The 27,841-nt window shown below is 63.0% G+C and overlaps 1 protein-coding gene across 8 annotated transcripts; it reads right to left on the bottom strand.

The window, feature by feature from the left end:
* Positions 1–1,328: 1,328 nt before the first annotated feature.
* Positions 1,329–24,877, bottom strand: PWWP2B (PWWP domain containing 2B). 8 transcript variants are annotated; one of them, XM_016919652.4, is made up of 4 exons: positions 23,675–23,902; positions 15,024–16,381; positions 11,127–11,244; positions 1,329–6,252 (listed from the first exon to the last, which is right to left on the bottom strand). In XM_016919652.4, the coding sequence occupies exons 1-4, from the start codon at positions 23,797–23,799 to the stop codon at positions 6,186–6,188; spliced, it is 1,668 nt and encodes a 555-aa protein (XP_016775141.4). In that variant the 5' UTR covers positions 23,800–23,902; the 3' UTR covers positions 1,329–6,185. The 8 variants fall into 8 exon arrangements, 5 of the variants coding, with proteins under 5 accessions (XP_016775141.4, XP_016775140.4, XP_016775144.4 ...); XM_016919651.4 differs by having other exon boundaries at positions 1,331–3,718; XR_010147078.1 differs by lacking the exon at positions 23,675–23,902 and adding an exon at positions 24,803–24,877 and having other exon boundaries at positions 1,332–3,718; positions 14,721–16,381.
* Between the last annotated feature and the right edge of the window lie 2,964 nt (positions 24,878–27,841).

Below are 27,841 nucleotides of genomic sequence, written 5' to 3'. Positions count from 1 at the left end.
CCAGGCAGGATTTGGAAGGGTCCTGGGCTTTGGAGTCCAGGAACCAGCTGTGGCCCCCCAGGTCTCAGCCTCCCCAGCTGTAATGCAAAGTATGCACCCCCAGTGAGGACTCCTCACCTGCTCTTGCCCTTCCCCAGCCATCCCACCACCACCCAGCAGGGCCGAGGCTGCGGGGCTTGCACTGTGAGAAGCCCAGGCAAGGAGGTGACGCAGAGGCCCTGGCCCAGCCCACACAGCCAGGCCACAGAGCTGGAGCCCAGGGCGACCTAGTCTCTGTCCCCAGAAGGCAGACCAGGACTCCAGCCCCCGGAGCCCCACACAGGCCTTGACTCCCTCTCCTGGACCACTCCAGGGTCCCCCTAGATGGCGGGCAGGGGGTTGTGGGCAGGGCCTCCGGGAGATGGGACCAGCAGAAATGGAGCCACCTGGGGGAGGATCTGCAGCAAGAGGAGGAAGATGAAGAACAAGAGGAAGAGGAAGAAGAGAAAGACGGCTGGAGAGCAGCACCCCAGGCCACGCCACCCACTGCGTCCAGCCCAGCTCCTCCACGGCTGGAGAGCAGCACCCCAGGCCACGCCACCCACTGCGTCCAGCCCAGCTCTTCCACGCCAGGCCACGACAACCCCTGCGTCTACCCCAGCGCCCATGCCAGCCCCTGCTTCCAGCTCTGTCTGGAGTGGGTTGGAAGTGTGACCCTCAGAGGTAGGGATTGGGGTTCAGGCTGGGACCAGTGAGTGACAGAAAACAGACCGTGCTCCCTGTACCTGCCACCCCGTGTCCTCCCACATGGCCTGGTCCATGTCGAACACGATGACAGCTGGCCTCAGCAGAGGAGGGACAGCAGCAGCCCTGGTGGAGACGGGATGCTGGTGACCCTGCGGGGCTGGTGGTGCCAGCAGTGCCTTCCCTGCTCCCGGAGGAGTTGCCCTGGGCCCCCAGCACAGCAGCTACTGGGGCCACAAACGTACCCCAACCCCGAAAGCTCCTTTGAAGGCTAAAGGGCCAGAGCCCTCTCCACGACAAACCCTGGGAAGACAGCCAGGGGTGGCTCTGTTCTGAGCGAGGATGTCTTGCCAGGTGGGGTGCTTGGGAGGCTGGACCCAGAGCAGGGGAGACCAAGAGCAAGAGAGGCCCAGGACCAGCTCCGGGCAGCCCTGCTGAGGCCCCAACCCCCCTGCCGCACAACCCACTTTGCATCCAGGACCTCGTACTGACTAGGGTTGGCTCCCCAAGGGCCCCTCCCCCAGGAGACCCCTCCTCCAGGCCCCTCCCCCAGCTGCCCCTCCCCCAGGAGACCCCCTCCTCCAGACTTCCTCCCCCAGGTGCCTCCTCCCCCAAGGCTCCCCGCCAGGTGCTCCTCCCTCAGGTATTCCGCTCCCAGGTGTCCTCCTGACCCCCTCCAATAGAGGGACGAAACCCTGGTCCCAAAACAGGGCTTTCCCAGCAGGAATTCTTCCCTCAGTTCAGCCTTCCTGGGGAGTCCATGGGTGGAAGGGCGGGGATTCAGGACCTGGTCCAGCCCAGCCTGACCAGTGGGTACTGGCAGCTGGGGAACCCACCTCCCTGGGCCTCCGCTCCTCACCGGATGAAAGCCCCACCCATGCATCTCAGGGTCTCAGGATTGAAGGGCAAGGGCTGGGGCTGGGCTTGGGGAGGAGCTGCAGGCTGTGGCATCAGTCCTGGCCTCGGGCTCGAAGGCGGGTCCCGTTGCTGTCACCTGCAGTGGCTGAGCTCTAGTTGCAGGCTGGGCAGCTGGGAGTGAATGTGCCCAGGGCTGCACGCATATTTTGTCCCAGGGGTGAGGCCTGCTCCTTCCATTGGACACACACATTTCTTGAAGCAGTGCCAAGCTTTACGAAGGCCTTCCTTCGTAAAGGGGAGCCAACCCTAGTCAGTAGGAGGTCCTGGGTGCAAAGTGGGATGTGCGGCAGGGGGAGTCACCCCGAGCAGCAGATCAGGCAGGGGCAGCCCCTGGGCACCGGAGCTCAGAGGGATGAGATGCCCAGCCCCAAGGGCCAGGGCCCTGACTCTGCTGCACCCACGTGGGCAGGGCCGGGGAGGGAGGAGGGGAGGGGGAGCGGCTCTCATTCCTCTCAAGTCCTGGCTCTGCTCTCCTGGGCTCATGCGAGCCCCTCCCTGGATTTTCAAAGGCTTCCCAGGACTCTTGGGCCTGGAGGGCTTCAGGAGGATGAGCCCAGCCCCTCCGGGAGGAAGTGATTCTGGGTGATTTTGTTGGAGAAGAGGGCTCTGCTGCTACAAACCAGTTTGAAAACCATGCCCCTCCTCGCAAGTCAGGTCCAGAACCATAGGAAACCATGAGGGTTGTTCCCTCATGTGCCCTGGAGAGGACCCTCCAGGTGTATGCTGCTGCCCTCCCCCGACCCCTCCCCCGCCAGACGATCCTTGCTGAGGGCAGCGATGCCTTTAGAGCACAGAATGTTCTAGCAAAACCAGGAACAAGCAAAGCCACCATCGTCATCTCTGAGATCTCCCTTGGTTCTGAATGAGCAAATCAAGAAACAAGGGATGAGAGGAGTCACTCCAGGAAACAAGGAACAAAGCTCCCCGCGTGCAGAGCACTGCCTCTCCAGGAAATCCCAGCGTCCACTGGAAAGCCAGCAGGGAGGCCTGGAGATGGGGACTCAGCCCACAGCCCTCCTGGGGCTCAGGGCGGTGGCCAGTGTCCCCCCACCTGGAGGCAGCGAGATGCAGCCGGTGGCGGCGTCACCCCAACCCGTACGACCTGGGCCCCGCCCAGCAGTGCCCAGGGGACTCAGGCCCCGTCAGCCCCGACAGGGACACACGCATGAGTGTGAACTGTGGCCGCACAAGTCACAACTTCAACTATGACATATGTTTCTCTCTCTCTCTTTTTTTTTTAACATTTAAACAAAGAAAGAGCAGATTAATTTTTTTCTTTTCTTTCTTTATTCTTTTTGGTCTCTAAAGTGACAAAAAAGAGGAAAAGGAACACGCTCTTACAAAACAGAGCAAGTTTCTTTTCCTTGTACTGTTGAAGCCTGGTTTCCCAGGGGCCGCCCTTGGCCTCCTCCACACAGCACTGGTCACTCGTAGCAGCATCTGGGGGACAGGTGGCCTTGCAGGCCAGGTGCCAGGTGCCCAGCGGGCCCCACGCTCTGGGATGAACTTGGAGTGGGAGACGGTGGGTGGGTCCCCCAGCTCTCAAGTGCACAGAGACCCCGCACCCAAGGGCTGGGGAAGAATCCCACACGTGCAATTGGGTTTTTCTGAAGCCTGCGGGAGACCAAGCTGAGTCTGCGAGACAGCTGCCTCCAGGACACTGCGAGGCAGGGAACAGCTGCCCACACCAGCCGCTGGGTGAGGCCGGGGCGCCAGGCCTGGTTCCTCCACGGGACCCCAGCATGCGGGCAGCAGACGAGGCCGGGGCGGCAGGCCCAGTTCCTCCATGGAACCCCAGCGCGCGAGGCAGCAGCAGCCAGCAAGTCACGAGTCCCGACTGCCTCGTGAGCCAGGGCAGCCATGGGCTGAGTGGTGGGAAGAAATACACTCAGCGGGAGGAGCCGCTGGGCTCAGGGCCATCCCCTCCCTGGACACACTGCCGGTCCCTGGGGGGCCTCACACCAGGCCGACCACCGTGCCCAGTGGGCTCTGCACGCAGCCGGCCAGAAGGCTCACAGGGTCCCCGAACAGAGATAGGAAGCTCCAGGACAGCAGGTGCGCCCTCATCGTCGGTGACCTTGGGGGAAAGCAAAAAGGGGCAGAGGTTTAACTCAGGGTCGAGTATGGGGGACCAGCCCCTCAAGGTCTGAGCAGCAGGCCAGGGCGCCCCGGAGGGCCTGAGGCTCACCCGGGACCTCCACCACCCCCCAGCTCCTGCCGGCCCTCCTTCCCTCAGGGCCCACAGCCCGGCTGTGCTGGGAGAGAGTGCAGGGTCTTCCATGCTTGGGGGCTCAGACCACAGCCCTGAAGTCCCGCAGTCCACAGGCCCTACACGCAGGGCCACAGAGAAGCCAGCGGGCCTGGAGCCTTGTGGCCTCTTGGTGGGGGCTGACGACCATGCCTGTGCCGGGCTCATGGTGTGGAAGGACCCCCATACATGACTCCGGGGACCCTCGCCTCCCACTGACGGCCCCGTGGAGACCCGAGCCTGGGGAGGAGCCCCAAGCCCCCTCCACCAGGACACAGCCCCACGCATGGGGATCCCAGGGTGGGAAGGGAGGGCTAGACCCTGAGGGGAAAACCCTTTCCCAGATCTGTGCGGAGCCCCAGGTGTCAGCTCTGCTTCCATCGCCCCCCACCTGAGCCCACGCAGGCCCCGGATGGCCACCTCAGGCAGAAAGACCTGGCGGGGACAGACGGTCCCCTCAGCCCCGCAACCCAGGGCCAACCCTGGGCCCTGAAGAGAGCAGCCCCCTAAATCCAACAAACAGAGGGACAGACACTGTCAGCCCCAGTTCTCCACCAGCCGGCGGGTGGAGAGCACAGGGACGGGGAAGGCAGCGGAGCCTGCAGAGCCGAGGGCGCACGGGGCCCCGCCAGCCCCGCCACTCCTCCTGTCAGGAGGAAGGCGCCCCATGGGCCCTGCCTGACCACAGCAGGGCAGGAGGGACCTGCCCCTGTCGCAGCCCCGCCGAGAAGTCACTGGAGGGACCTGCCCCTGTCCCGGCCCCGCGGAGAGGCCACTGCCACTTCCAGTGCTCCCCTCGTGGAAGCCCTGGGCTGCCATGGGAGAAACTGCAACCGCCCTGAGACCACCATGCCGTGAGGAAGCCCAGCGGCACGCGGGGAGGCCTGGAGGGCACCTGCAGGCGTGTGCCGTGTGAGAGTGTGAGGGTGGATGTGTGTGTGAGCATGAATGTAAGAGGGGATTCTTTCTCCTCACGCTGGGCATTCCTGAGTGACAACACTGTAAACAATGTGAAGACCAAGCACCAAGCCGGGATCAATGCTACAGAGAAGAAAGGGCCGGCAACATCTATAATCCTCTACATGGATGGGCTAAAATCATTAACATAAACACCGAGTCTTGAGTTAGCCAAACATTGTGTGTGGATGTGTGTGAGTGGATGTGTGTGTGTGAGTGGATGTGTGTGAGTGTGAGTGGGTGTGTGTGTGAGAGTGGATGTGAATGTGTGAGCGGGTGTGTGTGTGAGCGGATGTGAGTGGATGTGTGTGTGAGTGGATATGTGTGTGTGGGTGTGTGTGTGGATGTGTGTGTGAGTGGATATGTGTGTGAGAGTGGATGTGAATGTGTGAGCGGGTGTGTGTGTGAGTGGATGTGTGAGTGGATGCGTGTTTGTGTGAATGTGTGTGAGTGCATGTGTGTGACAGTGGATGTCTGGATGTGAGTGGATGTGTGTGAGTGGGTGTGTGAGTGGGTGTGTTTGAATGTGAGTGCGTGTGTGAGTGGATGTGCGTGTGAGAGTGCATGTGTGCGTGTGTAAATGAGTGTGAGTGGATTGTGTGAGTGGGTGTGAGTAAATGAGTGTGAGTGATGTGTGTGACAGTGAGTGGATGTGTGTGAGTGGATGTGTGTGGGTGTGTGTGTGGATGTGTGAGAGTGTGAGTGGATGTGAGAGTGGATGTGAATGTGTGAGCGGGTGTGTGAATGGATGTGTGTGAGTGGATATGTGTGAGTGTGTGAGTGGGTGTGTGTGGGTGTGTGTGAGTGGATGTGTGTGAGTGGATGTGAGCGGATGTGTGTGTGAGTGGATGTGTGTGAGTGTGAGTGGGTGTGTGTGAGAGAGTGGATGTGAATGTGTGAGCGGGTGTGTGTGTGAGTGGATGTGTGTGTGAGTGGGTGTGTGTGTGAGTGGATGTGGATGTGTGGCAGTGAACAGGAGAGATCTCAGCCTCATCTTCCATAGAAAAAGCCCATAACTAACGTCTAAATTGAAAACTTAAGGATCAAGCAGCAGCAGCAGTACGTCGTCTAGAAATACGAAGGTGAATTCTCGTCATTACATACTGCACGTGACCACTGGACTTGTAAAAATTGAACATACATAGTAAGATCGACACAAACACAAATTAAAGAGAAGCTGCATTTTGGACCATCTCCCATTCACGTCCCAGGGGAAGCAGGAGGCTCTCGGAGGCCCCGCTGACACAGTCCCCAGCCCAACGCCAGCTGAGACCTGCCGGGGGTACCAACAGTGACTCCTAGACAGAGCCAGGCGTCAGTGCCTCCACACCACGAGGCTTCACTTTCTCAGTCCTGGAATAACTTCCTCCGACCCCGCAGATTCCGTACGGGAAGCTGAACAGTCCCTGTGAGGAATGTTTGCGAGGATTAGAGCCGGTCACACAAATGCATTCCTACAAATACCATTTTCCATTTCTCAGAAGGAAGAGGCAGCTGTAACAAGGCAAACTGAGCCACCCACTCCACGGCTGACAGCGAGGTAGAGGCCAACCCCAGAATCGCAGCAGCTCCACCTATGCGTCCTCCAGTCCCTGGGGTCCCTCCCAAACTTCTAGGGAGTCACCAGGGACTGCGTGCAAGATGGGTCAGGAGGAGGGCTGTTTGGGGGATCCGCAGAGGCCACAGCTGGTGCTGTGGTGCAAGTGGGGTCCCTGCCATGCCTGGAACCTGCTTCGTCCACCCCTTCTAATGCAGCATTTTAGGATTCGAAAGAGGCTCAAATCAAAGGCAACCACACTTCCCTGCAAAGAAACACACAGCCCCAGGAGGTCATTAAAACCATCCAAGTCCTTCTCCATCAACAACAGCATGACCTTTGGAAATGTCGGTAAACATCCATCAGCCACTATCCTCATTAGAAACATGTGTAACAGGCCTTGGGAGGAGACAGCCTGGACGGGCCCTTCGTCCCGAACAGCAGCAGTGGCCTTCGCAGGAGCCTTCCCTCTCCCGGCAGCAGAGACACAGACTCCAAGGCTGGAGCAGCACTGGCCGCTCCTCACGTCTCTCCTACCTTTCTAGATGACCCTCGCTCATGGAGCTGAGCTCAGCTGCTCTGCATCACTGAGGCCTCCAGGACACGAGGTGTTCTCAGGAACCTGGAGCCCTTGGGGCCCCACCTGCCTGGGAGTCCTCAGAGCCCCCACCGGGACAGGGGGTCGGAGTCTCGCGCTCACCTACCTCTCTCCCACCCCACTGTCTCTGAGGCCCCAAGGCACCAGCACCTCCCTGCCTGGGCCACACCTTCTCCATGGTGAGAAAGCTGGTGGCTCACACCCTCCCCACAGCTTGTTGGAGAAAAGACTGGGACAGCCAGAATCCCCCCAGGGAGTTGGGTGTGTCCCACAGCTCTGCACATCACAAGGAGGCGAGGGGCGGGGAGGAGAAGCCGGCGTGGGGCCTGCTTAGGCTAGAAGCCAGGAAGGACGATGGGGCCCTGCCCAGATGCGGCCACGGGAAGGCCGGGGAGACCAGGACGGGAGTGGACCCAGGGCTGCGGAGGTGCCACAGAATCCTATCACAGCGGGTTTTAAAAAAACGAGGAGTCTCTAAAAATAGAAAGTGAATGAAGATGCTTAAGTGTGTTCTGAGGTCATGACTTTGCCACAGAGAGAGGGATGTGACACACACCCCAAAGGGCCAGACCCCAGGACAAAAAGACGGGCAGGGCGAGCTCAGGCGTTCACTGCCACCACCCACCGGGACGCCCGCGGGCACCCTCCTTGGTGGGAGGTGATAGGGTGCTTTTCTTCCGAAACTATCATACTGCATCAGAATAGTATTACATATATTATTTTCAGTAATATGTGACATTATGTTGTTACATTTTAAATATTTTACACACCTATATTACATGTTGATATAGATATATTAACCTTTACATCTATAAAATTGATCATGTTAACATTAAACGTCAAGATTTCCGGCATCAGACACAAAAGTGAATCCTAGCTGTGTTGACTGCAAAGGTTTAGAAACAGCAGCGGCCCGAGGGGCAGAAAGCAGGAAGCAGGGCTCCCAGGGACGTGGCTGCCTCAGGCCTGAGCCAGAAAACGCACAGTGAGCCCGGATGACGTGGCACGGCGGGGGCAAAGACGCCAGCAGGCTGCTGTGGTCACCACAGGACACGGGCGCTGGCCTCCGCCAGCTGACCCAAGATGGCACCGTCTGAGCATGGAAAGAATAGCACTTGTGTGGATCGAACCCGACTAGATATGTTAGCAAACATGTGCGCTTTCACGAGACACACACGCTCAGGAGGGACTCCTCGGCCACGCTGGAAGGAGCTGGGGAACCAGCCCCCACATCTACCCTGGCCTCCATGAGAATTCTCTGCAAGCGGGGGGTGGCCGCAAGTCTTGGTGCAGTGCCACTGAAAGCTGGTAAGGAAAGAGGCTTTTCTGCAAGAATTCCAGTGAGTAAATGAAGACCAGGGCCAGCACCTCGTAATCCCTCCTGAAAGAGCAAATCTTAAAGTGATCACCAACGGTAGGCGGAGCCCCAGGGTGAAAACCTGGGTGAACTTGATCGGGAACGGATTAGGCCAACAACCCCAAGCCCACAACCAACCCCCGGGTCTCCAGGAGAGAACAGCCTCCTGCCGGGCAGGAGCTCCCACGGCCCCTGAAGGGATCCTGGCAAGAGAGTGAGCCCCATGGCGTGCAGGAAGTCCCACCCTCCACTCCCAATCCTCTGACACGGGGCACTTGCCCTGTCCAGGGCATTGAAGCCCGGTGGGGTCAGGGGCAAGGATTTGGAGCTGAAGGTGAGACCCAGGAAGCAAGTAGGAGGTCTGGCAACAGGTCCGCATAGCATTAGGGCATCTCACCAGAGGTGGGCACAACGCTTGGCTTTGAAGGCATGGGTGAGCAGGGGCCTCCAGCAGCGTCCCCCCACACTGGGAAAGTCCCCCATGTCCCAGGCATCTGACCCCCTGAGAAGCAACTCCAAACACCCCAGCACCTGCCCGCCTGCCCCACCAACATGGCCTCAATGCCCAAGCTGCTGGCTGGGAGGAAGCGGCAAGGACCGGCTGCCCGGCTGCTGGGAGCCAGGAGGTAGGGCGGGGCCTGAGCCCCTGCAGCAGGCTCAGAATTACAGGCCTCTGTTTCCTTCTGGAACAAAATAATTACAACCTTCACGTGGGACCTGAATTCCCTGAAAGCAACGCAGGGAAGTCAGCTGAGAAACCCGTCCTCGGAAGCAGAAGAGCGTTTTTATTTAGAGTTGGAGGAAGAGAAAAGCAAGTTTTGTGCAGGAAGCTCAAGGACGCTGTTCTAAAAGGAAAACATCAATCAGAAAAGCCGAAGCCTGGAGACAGCGGCGTCGCTGCTTCTGGCCCGGAGACTCCAGTGAGCACCACACTCTCCCAAGTCCCGGCAGCGGCTCCTGCCGACTCAGCACTCCAGGGCCGGGCAGCTCCTGATTATTATCTTTATTTCCCAGGAGAAATCAACATTATGAAGCTGAAGGTCGGAAGCGGCCCATGCTGCCCCCATGGCCTGTGCACAGCAGACCTTTCTGAAGCAGTGGGTCCCTCCCTCGCCCCACAGGCCCCTGGGCTGAAGCCCATCTCCACCCCTGCTTCCTGGGGCCTTCCCTTCTGTCGGACATGAGGCTGGGGTGGACCCTGGGCTGTGCCCGCCGCTGCCCACACAACCGCTGGGGATGTGGAGTGAATCAGACCGGGTGCTCCTTGTCCTGGGAGCCTGGGAATGGCACCTTCTGCCACATCGTGTTTGCGTTGTGATTAAAGGGTTTCCAGATGAGCGGCCCCTCCCGCGCTATCTACGGGTCCCCAGATGCCACCAGGGTACTTCGAAGAGGCAGAGGCCTTGAGCCCATGGAGGCAGAGCCTGGGGCGACGTGGTCATGAGAGGGGGACGCCTGGACCCCCAGGTCTGCGGAGGCAAGAGGGATTCTTGTCTGGAGCTGAAGGCGCACAGCCCCGCTCGCCTTGACTCAAGCTCCTGACCCCCAGAGGCGTGGGAATAAACGCCTGTGGTCTCAGAGCCCCAGTGTGTGGAGGTTTGTTACAGCAGCTACAGGAAACTCACAAAAGACAACGACGACCCCAGGGACACTGACCGTCCAGTGGCGCAGAAACCCCGTGCTCCCAGCTGCTGACGGAGGCTGTGCTGGGTACGCCCCCAAAAGTCCCCTGCCAGGGCAGGAGGGGAAAGGGTTGGGCCCCTGGGGCCACAGGAGGCTGGACCCCTCCAGCCTGCACTGTCTGGAAGCTGTGAAATCTCCCCCTTGCCCAAGAGGCCGGGACACCAGGAGAGCATTGAGTCCCCACTTCAGGGAGGTGCCCAGCTTCCAGTCCGCACGTCGGCGGAGCACGGCCTGCCCTGGCCACGACAGGGAAGCACAGGAGGTGCCTGTGCAGGACCAAGTGCCCCCGTCGGCCCTCACGGCTCCCAGGACCAGGTGTCCCCACTGGCCCTCACAGCTCCCAGGACCAGGTGTCCCCACTGGCCCTCATGGCTCCCAAAACACCAGGCAGCCCGCCGCCCCTCTGGGCACGCCCCCCTCCCCTGCAGTGGTGCTGAGGTGCAGGGCGGGCAAGGTCCCGAGCCCCTCAGGTCCTCCCCACACGGCTGGCCAGTGCCACCCACTCTCCGCCACCCTCCTTCCTGCTCCCGCACAGCGCACACATCCAGTCACCTGTCATCTCCACCCGCCTCTGCTGCTCCAAAGCCTCTGCCTCAAGCAGCCAGTCTGTGGAGCTCCCCGCCAAGCATTGTCCTGGCCCAGGTCCCCCCGACGAATATGGATCCCTGCCCCCAGCTCTCTGCCTGACCCGCCTCTGAGCTTTCCCCTGAGATGCCTCCAGCCAGGCCTCAGGCACCTCCCGAGAACTGGAGCCACCCCTGAGGATGCGGGGCACAGACCGTGGCTCCCCTAGTTCCAGGAGCGACACCTGCACACCGCCCAGCCTCCCCGTCCCCCGTCACTCTCCCTGTCCTCACAGCTGGAGGTCACTGCTTTTATTTGTAAAGGTATCAGATTTTTTTAAAGTTTCATTTTATTTTTAACTGACAAATAATAACAAGACCATCTCATTCCTCTGTCTGTAATTCTCCAACAGCACCCAGAGTCTGTGCCTTGGCCCACCGGGCCCTCTGACCACCTCCGCAACCCCTGGAACATGCCCTGCCCTCCTCCTGCCTAGAACACTTGCCCCCACCCTCACCCCATTAGCTCCTGATTAGCTCACCATTCAGATCCTGGCTCCTGCCACCTCCTCCAGGAAGCCTTCCCGGATCCCAGTCCAGGCCAGGTTTCTCGCTGGATGCTCTGCTTCAAGCCCCTCTTCCCTTCCTTCTCAGCAGTTCCTGTGTGTGATTATGCACCAATTTGGGAACTGGTGATTCACAGCCCTCCCCATTTGGCCCCCCTTCTGGCCTGGGTCCAGTGGAGTGCTTGGCCCTCAGTAGAGGTGTGGGTGGGTGGGTGGGTGGGTGGGTGGTGAGGGAGAGACCAGGGGAGCAGAGAGAGGACCTTGAGCCTGGACAGGGGCAGGACCCCAGCCCGAGGCCGCGGGGCTCACACTGGGGAGGAGCTGCCTTCCCCTCTCAGGCTTGGTGGGCCCAGGCGGTGGTGGGGGTGTGGGTGACATTGCCTTCTCTGGGTCCCCATTCCCAGCTGCAGGACAAGCCTGGCCAGGCAGCTCCTGCTGGGCCCCTGACCCTGCATGTCCGGTGCCTGCACCTGAAGCAGGAGGCTGCTCCCAGGCACAGTAACCCCAGAGCCTGGTCTCCACCACCTGCCCCCGCCCCGGACCTCAGCTCTAATCCCAGGGGGTCCCTGTGGGTGTAGGAGAAGTCCCAGGGAACGGCCTCTCCTGGTGGCCTGAGAGGGCACAGTGGTCACCTCCAAGGGCAGCGGCCACAGGCCATTCACAGGCCCTGGAGCCGGCCGTGACCACCGGGTTGGAGTGCGGCTCACTCAGAGGCGGGGCCTGTTGTTACCCTGGGAGCGGTGAACAAACAGGCTCAGAGGTGTCGGCTCACTGAGACCGCAACAGCAGGCGACCGGCTGGGACAAGGCCCAACGGCCTCTATTCCTGCACAGGAGGCCAGCCCAGCCTCGGCGCACCTACATCAGGACCTCACACGGAGGGGTGCCCAAGTGTGTCACAGCCATGCGTCCTGGCACGGCCCCTGCTGAGGCCGATGTGCCCGTCCCTTGTGCCAGCCAGGCTGCCTCTTGGCACTGCCGGCCACAGGCCCAATGCCCTGGCACCCTGTGGTCTGTGGGGCATCCGCCTACCCCTGAGCAGGGCCTCCAGCCCCGCAGCAAGCTGAGAGAGAGTGAGGGGTCTCTCACGGGTAGATGCTGGGCTCAGTGTCCCTGCAACGGAGCCGATCTCGCGGTGCCTGCGGTGACTGCTCCTTGACAAGTGCCTCAGGCAGCAGACACCCACAAACCTCAGGAAGCTTCTGACACCGCCCAGCCATCCCGGTCCTCATCCTCGGGCAGCTGCAGGAGCGGCTGGGGCCAGGCCAGGGTGGCCGGTGGGCGGGAACTGGGAGGACGACCCTCCCCAGAAGGCCTCCCTGCCCGAGCTCCAGCCCCCACACCAGCCTCCTCCTCCCGCCCCTCCCTCGGGCATGGCCGGCAGCGCCCCACACCTCACTCAGCCTCTGCTCAGAGAGGCGCCTTCACGATGGTGGTGGCGGGTCCCCCTTCCCAGGAAAGGCAGGTACCCCCGCATTTCCCCTACAAAGAGCAGACCAGAGGTGCGCTGCTGACACTTCAAAGCAAACGTGTCCCTCAAGGACCACCAACCCCACAGAGGGCGGGAGATCCCAGGCCCCACGAGACACCGGCTCTGATCACACTGAGCACTTGGTCTTTAGCCCTCAGGAAATAAGACCAAAAACCCAACCAGGCACACACCACTCTGCGCTTTGGTGCTGAAAGGATCCGGCACCCCCACTCCCAGAGCAGGGGGCTGGTCCCGGCTGGCGCAGGCCCCGTGTGCAGGCACTGCCCCCCGTGGAGGCAGGCAAACCCGTCTGGTGAGATTCTTCCTCCACTTCCGGATAAACACAGCCGGCCCTGAGCCTGCAAGACTGTGTCCTCCCGTCCTCCCTCCTGGCTGGGCACTCCCTGCCAGCCAAGGCCTCAGGCCTCACTTGGAGACGTCCTGCGTGGGCGGACGTCATGCCTCGCAAATGCCTGAGTCCAGAACTCGGGGAGGGCCCCCCAGGACAGCAGACGGGAGTGCTCTGACCCTCCTCCTACCCCTCAGAAGATGGTGCCCTGGCTTGAGACACTCCCCAGACTCAAGCTGAGAGACGGCACCCACACCCACTCGCCAACAAGGCACCTGCCCCACGCCTGCCCCAAGGCCCCAGAACTGATCAGAAAAGGGCCTGGTTCCTGGGGCGCGGGGCGCAGCCAGGTTTGTGCCTGGCCTCAGGAGAGCAAGGCAGATGCAGCTGGGTGGCTGGAGGGAGGGGGTGAGGCCAGGCCAGAGCCTGGGCAGCCAGGCAGCCTGGGGACCCTGGGGACCCTGGCTCAACCCCGGTGGTCTCTCATCACTGCTTCCGCCGGAACCCCAATGCGCAGGGTGCAGCAGTGGAGGGGCACCAGGCGCTCCAGTCCCCGCCCCCAACAAAGGCCCAAGGACTGTCACCTGGGAAACTCTAAGGCCTCTGGGCAGGTGGCCAGGGAAGACAAGGTCACCAGACGTCACCAAGGCCTAGGCGGAGCCCTGCCCCTGCCCTCTGCGTACAGCCCCTGGCCCTGGAATCTCTGCATCCATGGGGTGGTTAGGCCACAGAGCCAGGAAGAAGAGCACAGAGGGCCACCAGCTGCCCCCACCCAGAAAGGACTCCTCCCTGGCCTGCCTTCTCCTGCTGGGAAGACAAGAGGGGCATCTAGGAGGTGCTGAGAGGCCTCTGGAGCTGGGAGAGTGGCCTTCAGGAGCTCAGGGCAGAAAACAGCCCCTCGGCAGGCTCCGGATGCCCCACGTGGTGATTACAGGGGCATGGGTGGTGCCCCCAGCCCCACAAGGTGACACCCCCACACCTCCACACAGCGTAGTGCCCCCCAGGCACAGAGAATCCACACAAGGCCTGGCTGGAGATTCTAGAAAGTGCTCGTAGTAGAGGCCGACAGTGAGACGCCGTCCCCGGGAACAGGCCCCCACACCACGTCCCAGGTCCCGGGCGCCTGGCCACGCACACAGCCTGCTGACGACGGAGTGCGCACTGACCCAGGAGGAAGATTTAGGGGGTCGTGGGGGGCAGGGCTGGGCCAGTCTGGGGAGTTGGGGTGGGGGCTTCATCTGAGGGTGGGAAGCTCACCTCGCCCTCCCTCCTTTAATGTCCTGGGATGGCCTATCCGCGCGCAGGAGGCGGGAGATGCCCGCTCTGATCTTTGGAAAGAGCAGTGAGAGTTTGTTCCCTGAGTGAGTAACGCAAGACAGGGCCTCAGCCTGGGCTCTCCCCTCCCCAGGATCCGTCAAACCACATCCCCGACTCCAAACAACGAATGAGAGCATGAGAAGCTCCCTTCCGGCCTTTGAAAAATGGCTGCCAAACACAAACTCGCTGTGTGCTTCCAACAAGCACCAGCGGTGGCTGGCCTCCTTGCAGTGCGCCTCTCGTGTGAATCAGAAGCGCAGACGGCATCACCAGTGAGGGCAACCATTTTCCAGACGGCTGGGGCCCCAAGCAAGCCAGCTGAGGGGCACAGGCGGCGGCTCCCTGGGCCTCAGGGCCCGGAGCAGAGGCACGGCCTGGACACAGGTGTGAGCTTGGGCCGGCCAGGGGAAGGAGGCTGCCGCTGGCACACTCACCTGGTCAGGGAACCAGTTACGTTTCAAACTGGGTTAAGAGCTCCCTGATTTCCGGGGCCACGTGTCTTGCGGCATTTGCAGCCTCGGTTATAGCTTTCCGATACATCCCCTTCTTCTTACGATTAAATCTCAGTTTGAAAAATTCAGAGAAAGGGGAGAGTTTTGAAATAGACAAGAACGACGTAGTCGGAGAACCAAACCACGAGACCTTCGCTTCTCGCCAAGACGGCTCTCCGTCCTCCTTCTGGCCGAGACTGATGTCAAGAACACGCGCCGGCCACCAAGGAAAACCATGGATCTTACCCCAGACGATGTCCCCCACGGCCACAGTCCTGCCGTCCTCCGTGATGCACTCCGACACGCTCTGTGTGTGCAGCCTGACCGTCAGGGGTGGCACCGTTTGGCGAGCTTCTCTGGACACCGAGGGCGCTGACGCGCCGTGGCCAGGCGAGAGGTCACCCGTGTCTGCCGGCGTCCCTTCCGAGCCGGACGATCTGGCCTCGTCCAGGCTGTCGCTGCTGCACGCCGACTCACTGGCACAGTCCGCTCTCCCCTCAGGGCAGCTGACGAGAAAAGCCAAGCCCTCGCGTCCCTGTGGACCCTGGGGACAGCTCTTGAAGTCATCGTCCTCACCCGAACTTCCAGAAGACAAGTCCGCCAGCCCACCGGCAGGGCCGTCCGCACAGGGCGCCGGCGAGCTGTCCCGCGGGTACCCGTTCAGCTCCTCCACCAGCTCGGCCCGGTACACGGGCTCGTGCTCGCTGTCCCCCAGACGGTGGGGCTTCAGGCGGATCTTAGGGGGCGGCAGGTCCGCGCAGGGCGGCACAGGCCGTGTCAGTTTCAACTTGGGGATGGAGGCCGAGGGCGCGCAGGACGGCCGGTCCCGGGACTCTCTGTCCAGCACCTCGGGGTCCTGGCTGCCGTTGTCCTGCAGGGCCTGCTGGGGACGGAAGGGCTCCAGAGAGCCGTGCACGCGGGAGGGGATCTTGACCACCTCTCCCTTGCCCTGGGGCGTGCTGTAGGAGATCTTGATGACCGGGCTCCGCGGGACCTGCTCTGCCGGGGCCCTGTCCTCCTCGCGCCTCTCCCTCTTGCTCCTCCTGGCGGTGGCCGCAGCCGTGGGCTCGCCGTTCTCCGGCTCCTCCGGCTTGCGGAGCTCCCTGTCCGGGCCGCTGCCCAGCCTCCTGCGGGCCCTGGGCGCGGCTGGGGGTCCGGGGCTGGCCTCCGGGGGGCTCAGCGTGCTCTTGCACTTCTCACAGAGCACCTGGCGCGGCCGCAGGCGGATGGTGCTGAGGATGAGGCGCCCTGGGTCGCGGTTGCGGGACAGACGCCGCCGTGTGCGCTTGATGGTCCTGGGCGGCGGCTGGGGCACCCACAGCTTGTACGTGTCCCGGAGCCACAGCGGGTGAGGGAAGGGGGCGCCTTCGAAGTAGGGAGGGTACGGGGGCAGGCTTCCAGTGGGCAGCGGCGGCACGAGGGGCGGGGGGGGCTCGGGGCCGGTGGTCTCGGGCTGAACCCCGCGGGCAGGAGGTGGGGAGCTGGACCCCAGCTGCATCACCTCTGCATCCCCCTCCTCGGGAGCCCGGCCATGGCTGTCGTTGGCAGAGGACTCATCGACCTGGGGCAGCGGAGCCAACGGGGGTAGGCCAAAGAGGCCGGACCTGGCAATGGAGAGAGAGAAACCACAGTGAGAAGGGACCCTGGCACATCTGCCACCCGCACCAGCCCCCAGAGCCAAGGCCCCCGACCCATGCTCCAGCAGGTCTGGGCAGCGAGCCATGCCCTGAGTCCAGGGCTGTATTTCAGGATGGTAAACCAATGCCCATGCTCCCTACGTATGTCCTGGGTTGGACACAGCAGGGCAAGACATGTGCCTTCCAAAGCCAAGCAGCATATGGCCGGGAGGTCAGCTGCTTCCCTGGCCAGAGACAGGCCCAGAGGCTCCGAATCTCAGTCCATGGCCCCAAGGGACATGTAGACCCCAGCAGGAATGCTCCCAGGAGGCCTGACCTGGCCCGGGGAAGGGTCTGGCTGCTTGTGACCCATGGCCCTGGACCCCAAAACTCAGGCTCCTTGCTCACAGGCTCAGCCGTTCCCTCCTCTCCGAGGGGCTGGGGGACTCAGGGAAGACCCCCCCTAGGGCCAGGCAACCCTTCAACCCCCAAAGCAAGCCCCTGGAGAAAGCTCCCTGCAGGAGCCCAGAAGAATGCCGTCCTGCAGGAGCCCTGGAGAATGCTGTCCTACAGGAGCAGGGTTCCAGGTGCATGACGTGTGTCTGGGGTGGGGCTGCGCGTGGCCCAGGGCTGAGCCCTCTGGAGATGGCCCAGATGCTTTCAGTGACCCCGAGAGAGCCCTCATCCCCATCTGCCCACACAACCTGGAAGGCCCTCCCTGCCCACCTGGCACCCTCAGGTCCTGCCCTGCTGGGTCACACGATCTGCAGGGGAAGGGGCACAAGGGGCAGGAGCAGCCACTGCTGGGGGAGCCACAATTAAGGCCCCGCGGCTGCCACAGCCAGGACACCAATCCCAGTTGTAAAGGCCTTCTCATCCTGGGACTCGCTGGGCCGGGCAGCCTGCACTTAACGGGCAGTGCCCAGCACTGTGCGTGGCTTTGGGGGATTTGTCCTCAGAAGCAGCTCACGTCCTAGAGTGCAGGCCACCTCGCTGCACAGACACCTGGCTGCCCCATCATTCTCGAGGCCCAAGTGCAGCCAATGTCCCCGAGCCCTGTCCCCTGTTGGCCTCATCCCGCCCAACAAGCTGCTGTGAGCGCGTCAGGAAAACAGTTCTGCGAACGCTGATGTTACCACAGACCATGGAAAACAGGTCCACAGAATCCACGTTTCCACAGGGAACACGCGTAACTGGTAACAAACCAGAGGCAATTTTCAAGACTGCTCTAGCTAAACCAGAGAAAAAAGAGAGGGAGATGGAGAGAAAGAGACAGAAAAGCAACACAGCATTGCGACTCGCCGGGGAGGGTGCAGCAGTGGCCTTGTGGCCTGTGAGGGGATGAACACGGGGTGGGGGGTTCTGCTCTGTGGTGGGTGGGGGTGGTCAGAGTGAGCGCCACCCGCCCCATTCTCCTCTGGCCAGGCACCGCTGTGGGGCCTGCAGCCACGGGCTAGCGACGGCAGGAGCGTCTCTGGAGTGTGGGCTGGGCCCCCTGTGCAAATGGTCTCACTGAGCCCTGCAGCAGCCGTGGGAAGCGGGCTGCCTTCAACTCTGATGGGCTAAGACTTTCGCGAGAAAGGAGAGCCAGGCACGTGGGCCCAAGGGCATGATGCGCTGAGGCCAGTCCCGGGCGGTGCCCTCACCAGTCCCAGCCAGGTGCTGGTGCCAGGACCGAGGAGCACAGACCCCATGCACCCCGGGGGCCAGCGGGCCACACCTGGCCGCTCCAGCGTTTGTGAAGAAAGTTTTACCAGCACACAGCACAGCCCCCAGGTTCCTTTATACGCTGTCTGTGAGCCAGGCCACAGTGGGGCCACCCAAGCCGGCGACTTTCACTTACAGAAAAGGTTTGCCAGAGTTAAGCTGTGGAAGATGAGCCTTTGCCCAAAGCCAGCCCCCACCCCCGCCCAGGGTTGCAGGCTGATGTCTCCAAGTCCCCTGGCCTCATAGCCAGAACTGGCCTCCGTACCCAAATCAGCAGCCAGTTCATCATCTTCCATGAGCACCTTGTGAGCATTTAATACAGGCGGAGCATTCTGAGAACCAACTTCGTGTGCTCACACAGAAGCACGTCCATGTGCATGCACACTCCTCACGCTGGTGCACACGCCCGCTGGTGCACGCAGGCACCCTGAGCTTCTGGGCCAGCATGCTTACGGCCCCTTGCTGTTGGGGGAGCCAGGAACCCCTCCATAGGACCCAATGAAAGGGCCTCAAATGAGGGCAAATGAGGGGATATTGGCAAGGAGAAGGCCCCCCATGGAGCAGAAGCATCCCTGCCAGAGGACGGTGGCTACGACAGCCAGAGGGAGGGGGCAACCCCACTAGGGCTGGGGAACATGGCACCCTGACCACACGGGGTTGTGGACTGGGCTGAAGGTGCCAGGACCCTGAGGAGGGCCCCACAAACGGAGCCGGCCCCATCCCTTGCCCCAGGATCTTCAGCCACAGGCCAGGGGTTAGTCCCTTCCCAGGCAGATCAAATGGGTGGGGGGCAGCCTGAGCTTTGCCATCCCCTTTGGGACCCTGAGTCACACCTGCATCAGTGCCCAGGGACTGGACAAGCCAGCCCTGCAAAAACGGCCGGTGACCCTGGCACGTCAGGCAGCCATACTTCCTTCCTGGAGCTGCCGCCCTGCCCAGGCCGCACCCCAGCGCACTGGTGGGTAAACAGGGTGGGAACAGAACAGGGTGGGAACAGCTCACTCCGCAGGCTGGGACGGGTGGGGGAACCCAGCCCTAGGGATCTTGCAAAGCCAACAGCAGAGCCCCCAGGCTGCTGGGACCTCGGCTCCTGCCCTCCTTGAGCAACCCCATGAGATACAGATCACAGTCTTCCCATTTCACAGATTGGCCGGTGAGGCCGAGCGAGACCAGGGAACGTGCCTCCAGGCTGAGTGGGTGGGTACCCACGGGGTCTGCTGCCTCCAGGCACGGGGACGGCGCTGGCACAGGGAGAACCTCAGCGGCTTATCCTGGACCCTGGGACGTGAAGAGTGGTCCTTCTGGAAGTGCACAGGTGCAGTGTAGTTCCCCACACACCCACCCCCTAGGGACAGGGGCCCCACTGGCCTGGCTGTGACCCACAGGTAACACCGAGCCTTGGCAGGTGGGAAGATGGAGTGGCCCTGGACCCAGATGAGCCTGCTGGGTCCAGGCTGCCCTTTTAGAGCCATCCGTTGGGCCTTGCCTGTGGGGAAGGGAAGGACATGTGGGGGGCCCTATGGGGGCCCTGCCTGTGGGGAAGAGGACATGCGAGGGGCCCCTTGAAATAAGCCTCACGCGGCATCCTTGCGAGCTCAGGGACAGAACAAATAACCTTTGCTTTGAGAAAGGGCTAGGGAAACTGAGGCAGGGGTGAGACGCCCTGGAGTCTCTAATTGCAGAACGGACCAGACCCCAAAGGAAAAAGTACGCCAGTGCCACTCCCAATGGCACAGCAGTGTCCTGGCAAGGACACGGGGGCCCTGGAGACCAGGCCTGAGGTCCTCAGCCAGACACAAGTGGCCGAGCCTTGACTCAGCCATGGCGGCCCTGGGGCCTCGCCTGGATGTCAGGCTCAGCCAAACTCCCAGAAAGGCCCAGGCCTGAGGTCTGCCTGGGACCATGGCCGGGAGGAGCACAGCCCTGGCTGCCTGCCCAAGCCCCCTGCGCTCGCTGGCAGCGCCTCCCCACGGCTTCCCCATTCTACAGACCAGGGCCATGAGATGGCAGATGCCCACATGGCAGCCCCCTGCCTGGCCTCCCGGGCCCACATTCACCCTGGACCTTCCTTCCTCACTCTCTGATCAGGAAAGGACACCCTGTTGTGGCCTAAAGACGTAAAGAAAATGCGGCTCCTGGAACAGGAACAGGCAGCCTCAGCGCAGCCCAGGACAGCCTGAGTCTGGCACCCAAGGCCTCGGCTATGCTCCAGTGTCAGTCTAGAAAGCGTCTGCAGTCTCCCTGTAGCCCTGCAGACACCCACAGCAGGACAGCATGCGGGAAAAGGGCGGGCAGGTCAGGCCTGCTGGGGGCAGTGGGGTCTCCCCAGGCCAACTCTCTCAGGGGTTAGGGAAAAGCAGGCTGGCAGGAGAAGCCACAGGCTAGACACCAGGGGAGCGCCTCCTCCAAGGCCCCACAAGGGGAGCCTGCCTCACCCTGTGGGCACCTGCCCCAGGATCTCCAGGGGAGAGCAGGTGGGGCCAGGTGGCCACGGCCGGCCCCCTGTGTCCTGGACTCAAGGGTTTATGAGCCATCAGCATAGTCCCTCTCTAAGCCCCGTGGGGCTCCCCAAGTAGCACAAGGCCAGGCCCCCACCCCATGCCCTCCTTACCCACTCACTCAGATGCCATCCCCTCGAGACGCTCCGAAGACCAGCCATGCTAGCCAGGCCTCCTGGTGCCTTGGCCTTCAATGCACTAAGCCTGTGTCCCTCTCACTCCCCAAGGGCAGGGGGCACAGCCTATCACCACTGCAGCCCTGGCCCAGGTGCTCCCCACCTTGGTTGTTGAGTGAATCATCCCAAGAGCAGCCCCCAGCAGTGCAGCCTCCACCTGGACAGGTGAGCCCAGGACAGAGCTCAGGGTGCCCTTCTGCTGGGACAGGCAGTGTCTGGGGTTCTCAGTGTGGGCCAGGGTGTCTGGGCCAGGGTGTGGTTCACAGAGGACAGTCCCCTGACCTTTCCAGCAGTCTGTGTCTGGAACCGTAGGCAACCCACAACTGGGGGAGGCCAATAAATACCAGCTCAGAGATCGAGCCAGGAGGCTCTGGTGGGGCAGGCCAGCCCTTCCGCACTTGGAGCCTCGTCTGTCCTCAGGCCACCCCTCAGCCAGGGCCACCCCACCCAAGATCCTCAACCAGAAGCATATCCCCAAATCACCCGCAAAACAACGTGGGTCAGGACAAGGCTTGTGTCATCGATGCTCTGGAAGGAACCACCACCACATTGGCCCAGATTGGGGGAAGATCACTGGAGGCCGCCTGCTCCGGGCTCAGCCCACTTCCTGGCACACAGTAGGGGTGCAGTGAACTCACCCAGATGTACACGCAGGCTGACACTCAAGAGAATCTTGCTTCAGATCACATGGCCCTTCTGGCACAAGCCAAGCAATTCCACCCACCTGCCAAGCCCCTCTCCTCTCTGCTTTGCAAGCAAGGGAGAGAATGCCATCTCCCAAACCGGCCGACAACAAACGCTGGCTGCTGGGCCCACCTCAGCCCTGCATCCCGGCGCCTGTGTGAGCGGGGCCGCCATTCCCGTGGGATTGCTCTGAACAGGTGCCTGGCTGCCCGCCGCCTGCGCTCAACAGCGCCGGTTGTGCTGGGACCCACAGGTTCCCTGAGGTGGGCGGACACCTGTCATAGGGCTCCCAGCCGCTCTTCCCTGTGAGTCAGCACCCACACTTGGGGACTGGGCCTCCACTGTCACATGCAGGGGATAAGGGCGGGCACCACGCCCTGATGAGAAACTGGCACCTGGGGAAGGCAGGTCAGCACCCTGCGGTCCGAGGCAGGGCTGGAAACAGGAGCCCTGGGACTCGGAATACAAGGGCAGAGAACCGGCTGGAGACTCAGGCTCAGGGGAGACGAGGGAGGGGGCGGGGGTCCTTCCAGGACAAGCCTCAGGACTGGGGCTGGGGGAGAGGAGAACAGCCGGAGAGACTCAGGCACAGGGGAGATGAGGGAGGGGGCAGGGGTCCTTCCAGGACGAGCCTCAGGACTGGGGGTCGGGGAGCCTGCTCTACCTTCAGATTCCCCACAAGGACAAGGGGGCCAGCCCAAGGCAGCAAGGGTGGCTGCTAAGTGGCTGTGCCCGCAGAGGCCCAGCGCCCGGCTCCGTGGGCGGCTCTGGTTACAGCTGAACGTGGCAGGCAGGGTTGACACCCATGCATCCTACAGCTGCCAGTTCCCACGCCGGGGGTCCCATCGGGCCTGGTTTTTTCCATGAAGGGGAGGCGGTGGTGTAGATTTGCAAACCAGGTTAGCCATGGGCCTCAGGGAGGAGAGCCCGAGGCCACTGCAGATATTCTCAGCCTCCCTTGTCCCGAGTCAAGGAACCTGGGAAATGGGGCAACCCACTGCCGCTCATGCCCCTCTTCAGGGAGGAAAGGCCAGGCAAGGTGGTGCAGGTCTGGCAGGAGTGCGGCCCTGCTGACCAGGACCAAGCCCAACCCTGCCCGCCAGAGGAAGCTGAGGCCGATGGTGGAGGGGATGGCAGCTCCCAGGTGGCGATTCTCACCCCCCAAGTGTCCCTCCATCCTGCCCGTGCACTCCCAGCGGTAGCCCACACGGAGCGGGCAGGAACCACACGGGAGCCATATGTTAAATCACGTGACTTGTGGATAAATGGCTCCTGGCACATCTAATGAAGAGATAACGTCTGCGAAATAATTGTGGAAGGAACACGGTCCTCTCTGCTAATTCACGTCACCAGGCAAAAATCTGGGCTCCACGGATGGAAAAAGTTGGGCCTTTACAAGAGGAGCCTTTCCCTGCTCCCAGTTTCAAAAGAAAGCCCTGCAGGAGCGCAGCGAGGCCACAGCCTGATTCATGCCTAATCATTGATCTGGCAGCGACAGCTCCCTGCCATGTGACGCGGTGTCCAGGAGGCTCATCTGCACTGCATGGGTCCCTGCAGCCCGTGCACAGGTGCCTCTCAGGAGGAACCGCCCCGCCCTGCCCTGCGCCCCCCACCCAGGAAGCCAGGGCTCCCGGGGGATGTGCCCACGGCTCCCACAGCTTGTACCTCTTCACGCCCCCATGACTCAGGGCTCCCTGGCCTGAAACTGTTCTTAAATCGCACAGCTGGGCGCAACTGCTCTCCCCGAATCCAAACCTCAGCCGCGGAGTCACTCCCAGCAGCCAGGGGCCCATGGCCTTCGACAGGGCACCCCCACCTGTGAGTAACTGCCAGGGCAAGGCCACGGCGCATCTGACCCTCCCCTGCTTTAACGACAATTCTGCCAACAGTCGAATTCAACAGTGGCTCTGAACAAAGAAAAGTGCATTAATTATGGCAGATGTGTGGAGTTCCGGGACCCCGGCCCCGCGCCCCCCGCCCCGGCCCGGCCCGGCCCGGCGCCCGCCCCGAAAAGTCGCGACGACTTTGAGAACCACTTTTGCCCCCCCGAGTGGCGGCCGCGCTCGCGCGCCCCGAAACTCAGGCTCGGCAGAAACCGAAAGCGGGCGCCGGGGCCACGCCACCCCCACCCCGGAGGCGGGTCCCGGGTCTCCGGGCGGCGGAGGCGGGTGTCGGGTGGGGACCCCGGGGGTGTCCCGGCCCGCGCCCCCGCTCACTTTTTCGTGCAGTCCAGCAGGATCCCCGCGAAGCTCCGCTCGCCACAGCTCACCGTGACCACCAGCGCGCCGTTGACGACCTGCTCCACCCGCACCGGCAGCCGGCAGCCGGCGCGCGGCTCCATGCTCCCGCCGCGTCCCAGGCCGCCCCCGCCCCGCCGCCGCCGCCGGGTCAGCCCCGCGCGTGACGCCGCCCCGCGGCCGCCTGACGTCACAAAGCTCCGCTGGGGCGGCCGCCACAGCCAAGCCGAGCCGGGCCGGGGGCGCGCGGCCGCGGGCTCCGCTCCCGGGGATCCCGCCCGCCGCCGCCGCCGCGTCCCGGGAGAAGCCGCGCCCGCCCGCAGAGCTCGGCCGGACGCGCGGTGCGGACCCCCGGGCTGGAGAGGGGGCTGCGCCCGGGCTCGCGGCCCACGCTGGCCGGGAGTGTCCCCTGGCTCGGGAGGACCCGAGAGCCACGAGCCCGGGGGCGGCGGGGGGGACACCCGCCGTGGCCGGAGTCCCGGGACCCCATCCCCCCGCTCCCCTGCCTGGGGCCGGTCCCGGGCCCCCCTCCCCCTCCGGGCCCAGCCCTGCGCCCTCCCTCCCTCCCCGGTGGCCCGGATCCTCCCGCCTGGGGTCGGCCGCCCGCGTGTCCCGGCAGCGCCCCGCGCTGGGCTCTGGTGGCCCCGGGCACTGCGGCGAGGAAGTCCCGGGCGGCGCGCGCAGGAAGCCGGGGCAGGCGGAGGGGACGCGGGGCGCCCGGGGGCAGCGGCCTAGTGTCGCCCTCGCTGCGTGGGGGGCGGGACACTGGGTCGCCCCACTGGGCTCGGCGCCTCTCGGGGCGACAAGCGGGCGCGCGCCTGGCTCAGGGCCACCCTGCGCGCCTGGGGGTGGCCGGCACCGGGGCCCGGGAGGTTAACTCCCTCCGGAGGTCTCGGGCGTGTCTCTTCGGGTTGCCGGGCCCAGGGGCCAGGCGCGCCTCCGCCAGTTTACAAAGGAAACAGCCTCCTTCCCCCGCGGCAGGGGCTCCCCGACCCGCGGGCGAGGAGTGGGAGGTGACGGCGCCGGACCCCCTTCCCCCAGGCGCCCGGCTCCCGCGCCTTCAGGCGTCAAAGCCCCCGACTTCCCCGAGCACCAGCACGTCCGCACCCGGCTCAGAACGCAGGGGCCCGGCCTGCTGCGGTGACCTTGGCCCCGGGCCGGGCTTCTGAGCAGGACTTGCAGCGCCTGACGAGGCCTGGAGGCGGGGCGAGGGACCGCGTAGTTGTCCTGGCGACCCAGCGCCGCCCGGCAGGGCTCCTCCCAGCCTGGGAATGGAGGACCACCGCCCCTGGTGCCACTGGGGACCGTCGGGTCGCTGGCGCCTGTCGACCTCGCCCTCCGGCGGCCGCGCGGCAGTGGGAGCCTCAGAGAGGAGCCAGGGCGGAGTGAGGGAGCCCGCGGGGCCTGGGACACCTGACCGTCCGGCTAGAACAGGGGTAGGGACCGAGGCCGAATGAGCCAGAGTTCTGGCCGGGGACAGTCCCAGAGGAGGCCTGGAAGCCCAGTGAGTGTCTGTCCTCCTCTGTGTGGCCTGGGGCTCCCGCCAACACTAAGCCCTTCCTGGGGCCTCAGGCACCTCAAGGCGCCCCGTTCTCCAGGGTCAGCCAGCCCCTGCCCACTGGTTGCCAGGCTTGCAGTGGAGCCTGCCTGCTGTCCTGCCCACAGGCCTCTGCAGCTGCCCCCTCCAGGGGTGGGGCTGACTTTGGAGGAAAAATGCCAGGCAGCAGGGTCCCCCTCGCCACCCTGCTCCAGGTTGGGCTGAGCGGCCATCCTGAGGCTGCCCACTTGCTTGGCTCTTCTTCCTGCCTGCTGGAGAGGCCTGCTGGGCACTGCCCTTTCTGAGCATTGGGGACTGCCAGGGTGAAGCAGCATTCAGGCTGGTGGGGCCAGCATGGGGTGGGGCTAATGCACAGGGGGCTGTATGTGGGTGGAGGGATCCAGAAAGAGTGTCCAGGGGAGCTGTCAGGGGAGCACCAGCATTCACCAGGGCCCCACCAGGTGGGCAAAAGCAAGGGCTTCCGAGGTGGGGGTGGGGTTGGGCAGGATCCTCTGCAAGGTGTCTGCGTGCGCCTGGGGCTCCTGGTGACTTCCCACGCCAGCAGGAGGAACAGTTTGGGGTGTGCTGAGGGACCCACCTGTGGACTTGCTGGGCTTTGAGAGGAACCAAGGCTGGGTGGCGGCGGGCAGGACACGGGAAGAGGGTTCTGGGGCACAGAGGGCCAGACAGATGCACCCAGCAGCTGGCAGCTCTGGCTGGAGAGGGGAAGAGGGCAGTGAGAAGCACGGCTGGCCCATGGTACCTCCTGCCCCTCTGCCCTGCCCGCCTTCCCTCTGCCCTGCCCACCTTCCCTCTGCCCTGCCCGCCTTCCCTCTGCCTCTTCCCCTCTGGCCTGTGCTATTTACTGTGTATTGTTAAGTGAACTTGGAAGCCGTTTTTAAAACCTGCTCTCCACTAGGTAAGGTATAAAAAAGACCATCTGCAGACAGGGAGACCATTTTTGCAACTTAAACGGTGGCTGTTCAGGGCCTCCCCCAGCAGCCCTGCCCCCGCACCTGCTCCCACTTGCTTCCCGCCCCGCTCCAACCTGCTTGTTGAAGAAGAGGCCATGGGAGTTTCCAGAGTCCCCGATTAAAGTGCAGGTGTCCTTGGGGACCTCATCAGCCCAGGTATCCCATCCTGTCTGACCCTGTATTCGGGGGTTGGGAGGCTGTCCTAGGCTTGCTGCTCTGAGCATCTCCCCAGAGGCCACCCTGCTCATGCCAGTCAGTGAGGTCTGCCCAGTTCTGAGAAGCACCCTGGGTACTGGGGCTGGCGCTGCCCACAGAGGACCCTGAGCTGCCTGGCTGGGCTGGAGAGGAGCCTCGGGAGTACGCCCCTGGCTGGGGTGAAAAGGCCAAGAGTGGGAAGAGAGACATCTCCGAGGTCTTTAGACTTTGTCTTCAAGAGACTTGATCCAAACAAAAGGTCCTAAAGCCTTTGGTCCCCTGGCTGTAGGCACAGCCACAGCAAGGCCTAGGACATGCCCAGCTCGGGACGGCCCAGCCAGTCGGATGGGGCAAGCCAAGGGGACAGGAGAGTGTCCGGAACTTCCACCGGGGCTGGGGGTGGGTGACCAGCAGTTGGCAGGATGGGTGGCCTGAAGTGGTACAGTTGAGGGAGGGACAGGTGGCTGGAGGAGGAAGCAGGGGCTGGCCTCTATGTCCCCTGAGACAGCAGGGGAGGAAGGCAGGAACCCCGCAGGCCACCTCCCCTCAGGGTCTGCCTCCCCTGCGGTCCTTGCAGGAACTCCAGGATTTGTCCTTCCCGGCAGCCTGGCTCACTTGCATCACCAGCTCCATGCCCGCCCCTCGTCTTTCAGGGTCGCTCCCCCAGGTCCGAGCTTGGAGGGCCCTCCTGACTGCTGGACCTGGACCTGCCCAGCACTGTCCTACCGCACTACATCATCACTGAGACTTGGGAAGGGCAGTGGTGAGCAGGTTCTCAGCCTTTGTTGGTCTCTTCCATGAGATGAGGCTTACAGCGGCCTCCCCATGACTGAGGTGCAGCCACAGCCTGGCCTGTGTCCAGCCTGCTCCAGAATCACCTGGTATCCCCCCAACCCCCAACACACCTGGGCTTGCTTGATCTTACTGGAGCTCACCAGGGCCTGGCTGTGTGCAAGTCTCATGCAGCATAGTGAGGTGCTCCTGAGATGGATCGAAGGTGTCTGGTCAAGATGGAGGCCTCGAAGGACACAGCCATGAGTCAGAGACCACAGATTTCTCCAGAGCTCGTGCCCAGAGGCCAAAGGCGGGGATGGGCCTTGAGGCTGGGACCCAGGTCGCCTCATGGCAAGCCTTTTGCCCACAGCAGCTGTGGAAGGCAGGAGACAGGATGAAGCCTTTAATACAGAGGGCCTGCTCTGATTTCAGTAAGCAACCATCTATCACTCAGAAGCCTGGACAGACTAGGGAGCAGGAGCACACCAGGCCTCCTCCAAGGTGTCTGGCAGGGAGGCCGGCCTGGGGAGCACACTCCTTGTCCCTTGTCGTGTCGTCTGAGGCAGGGGCTCAAGGCAATCTTTGCAGATGCTGAGCCAGGAACCCTCGACCTTCTAGCAGGCCACAGATCCTTTGGGCAGTGTTTGTTTTGTTCTGCTCCAGTCT

Source organism: Pan troglodytes, chromosome 8 (assembly GCF_028858775.2).
Source record: "Pan troglodytes isolate AG18354 chromosome 8, NHGRI_mPanTro3-v2.0_pri, whole genome shotgun sequence".
In the NCBI taxonomy this organism is placed as follows: domain Eukaryota; kingdom Metazoa; phylum Chordata; class Mammalia; order Primates; family Hominidae; genus Pan; species Pan troglodytes.
This window is presented reverse-complemented; position numbering and strand designations above follow the sequence as displayed.

Excerpts from the sequence above, each read along its gene's own strand:
- PWWP2B (XM_063782364.1), bottom strand. The coding sequence starts at position 23,799 with ATGGAGCCGCGCGCCGGCTGCCGGCTGCCGGTGCGGGTGGAGCAGGTC. Across the intron at positions 16,382-23,674 it reads CTGCTGGACTGCACGAAAAA|GTCCGGCCTCTTTGGCCTAC; the intron begins GTGAGCGGGGGC and ends CTCCATTGCCAG.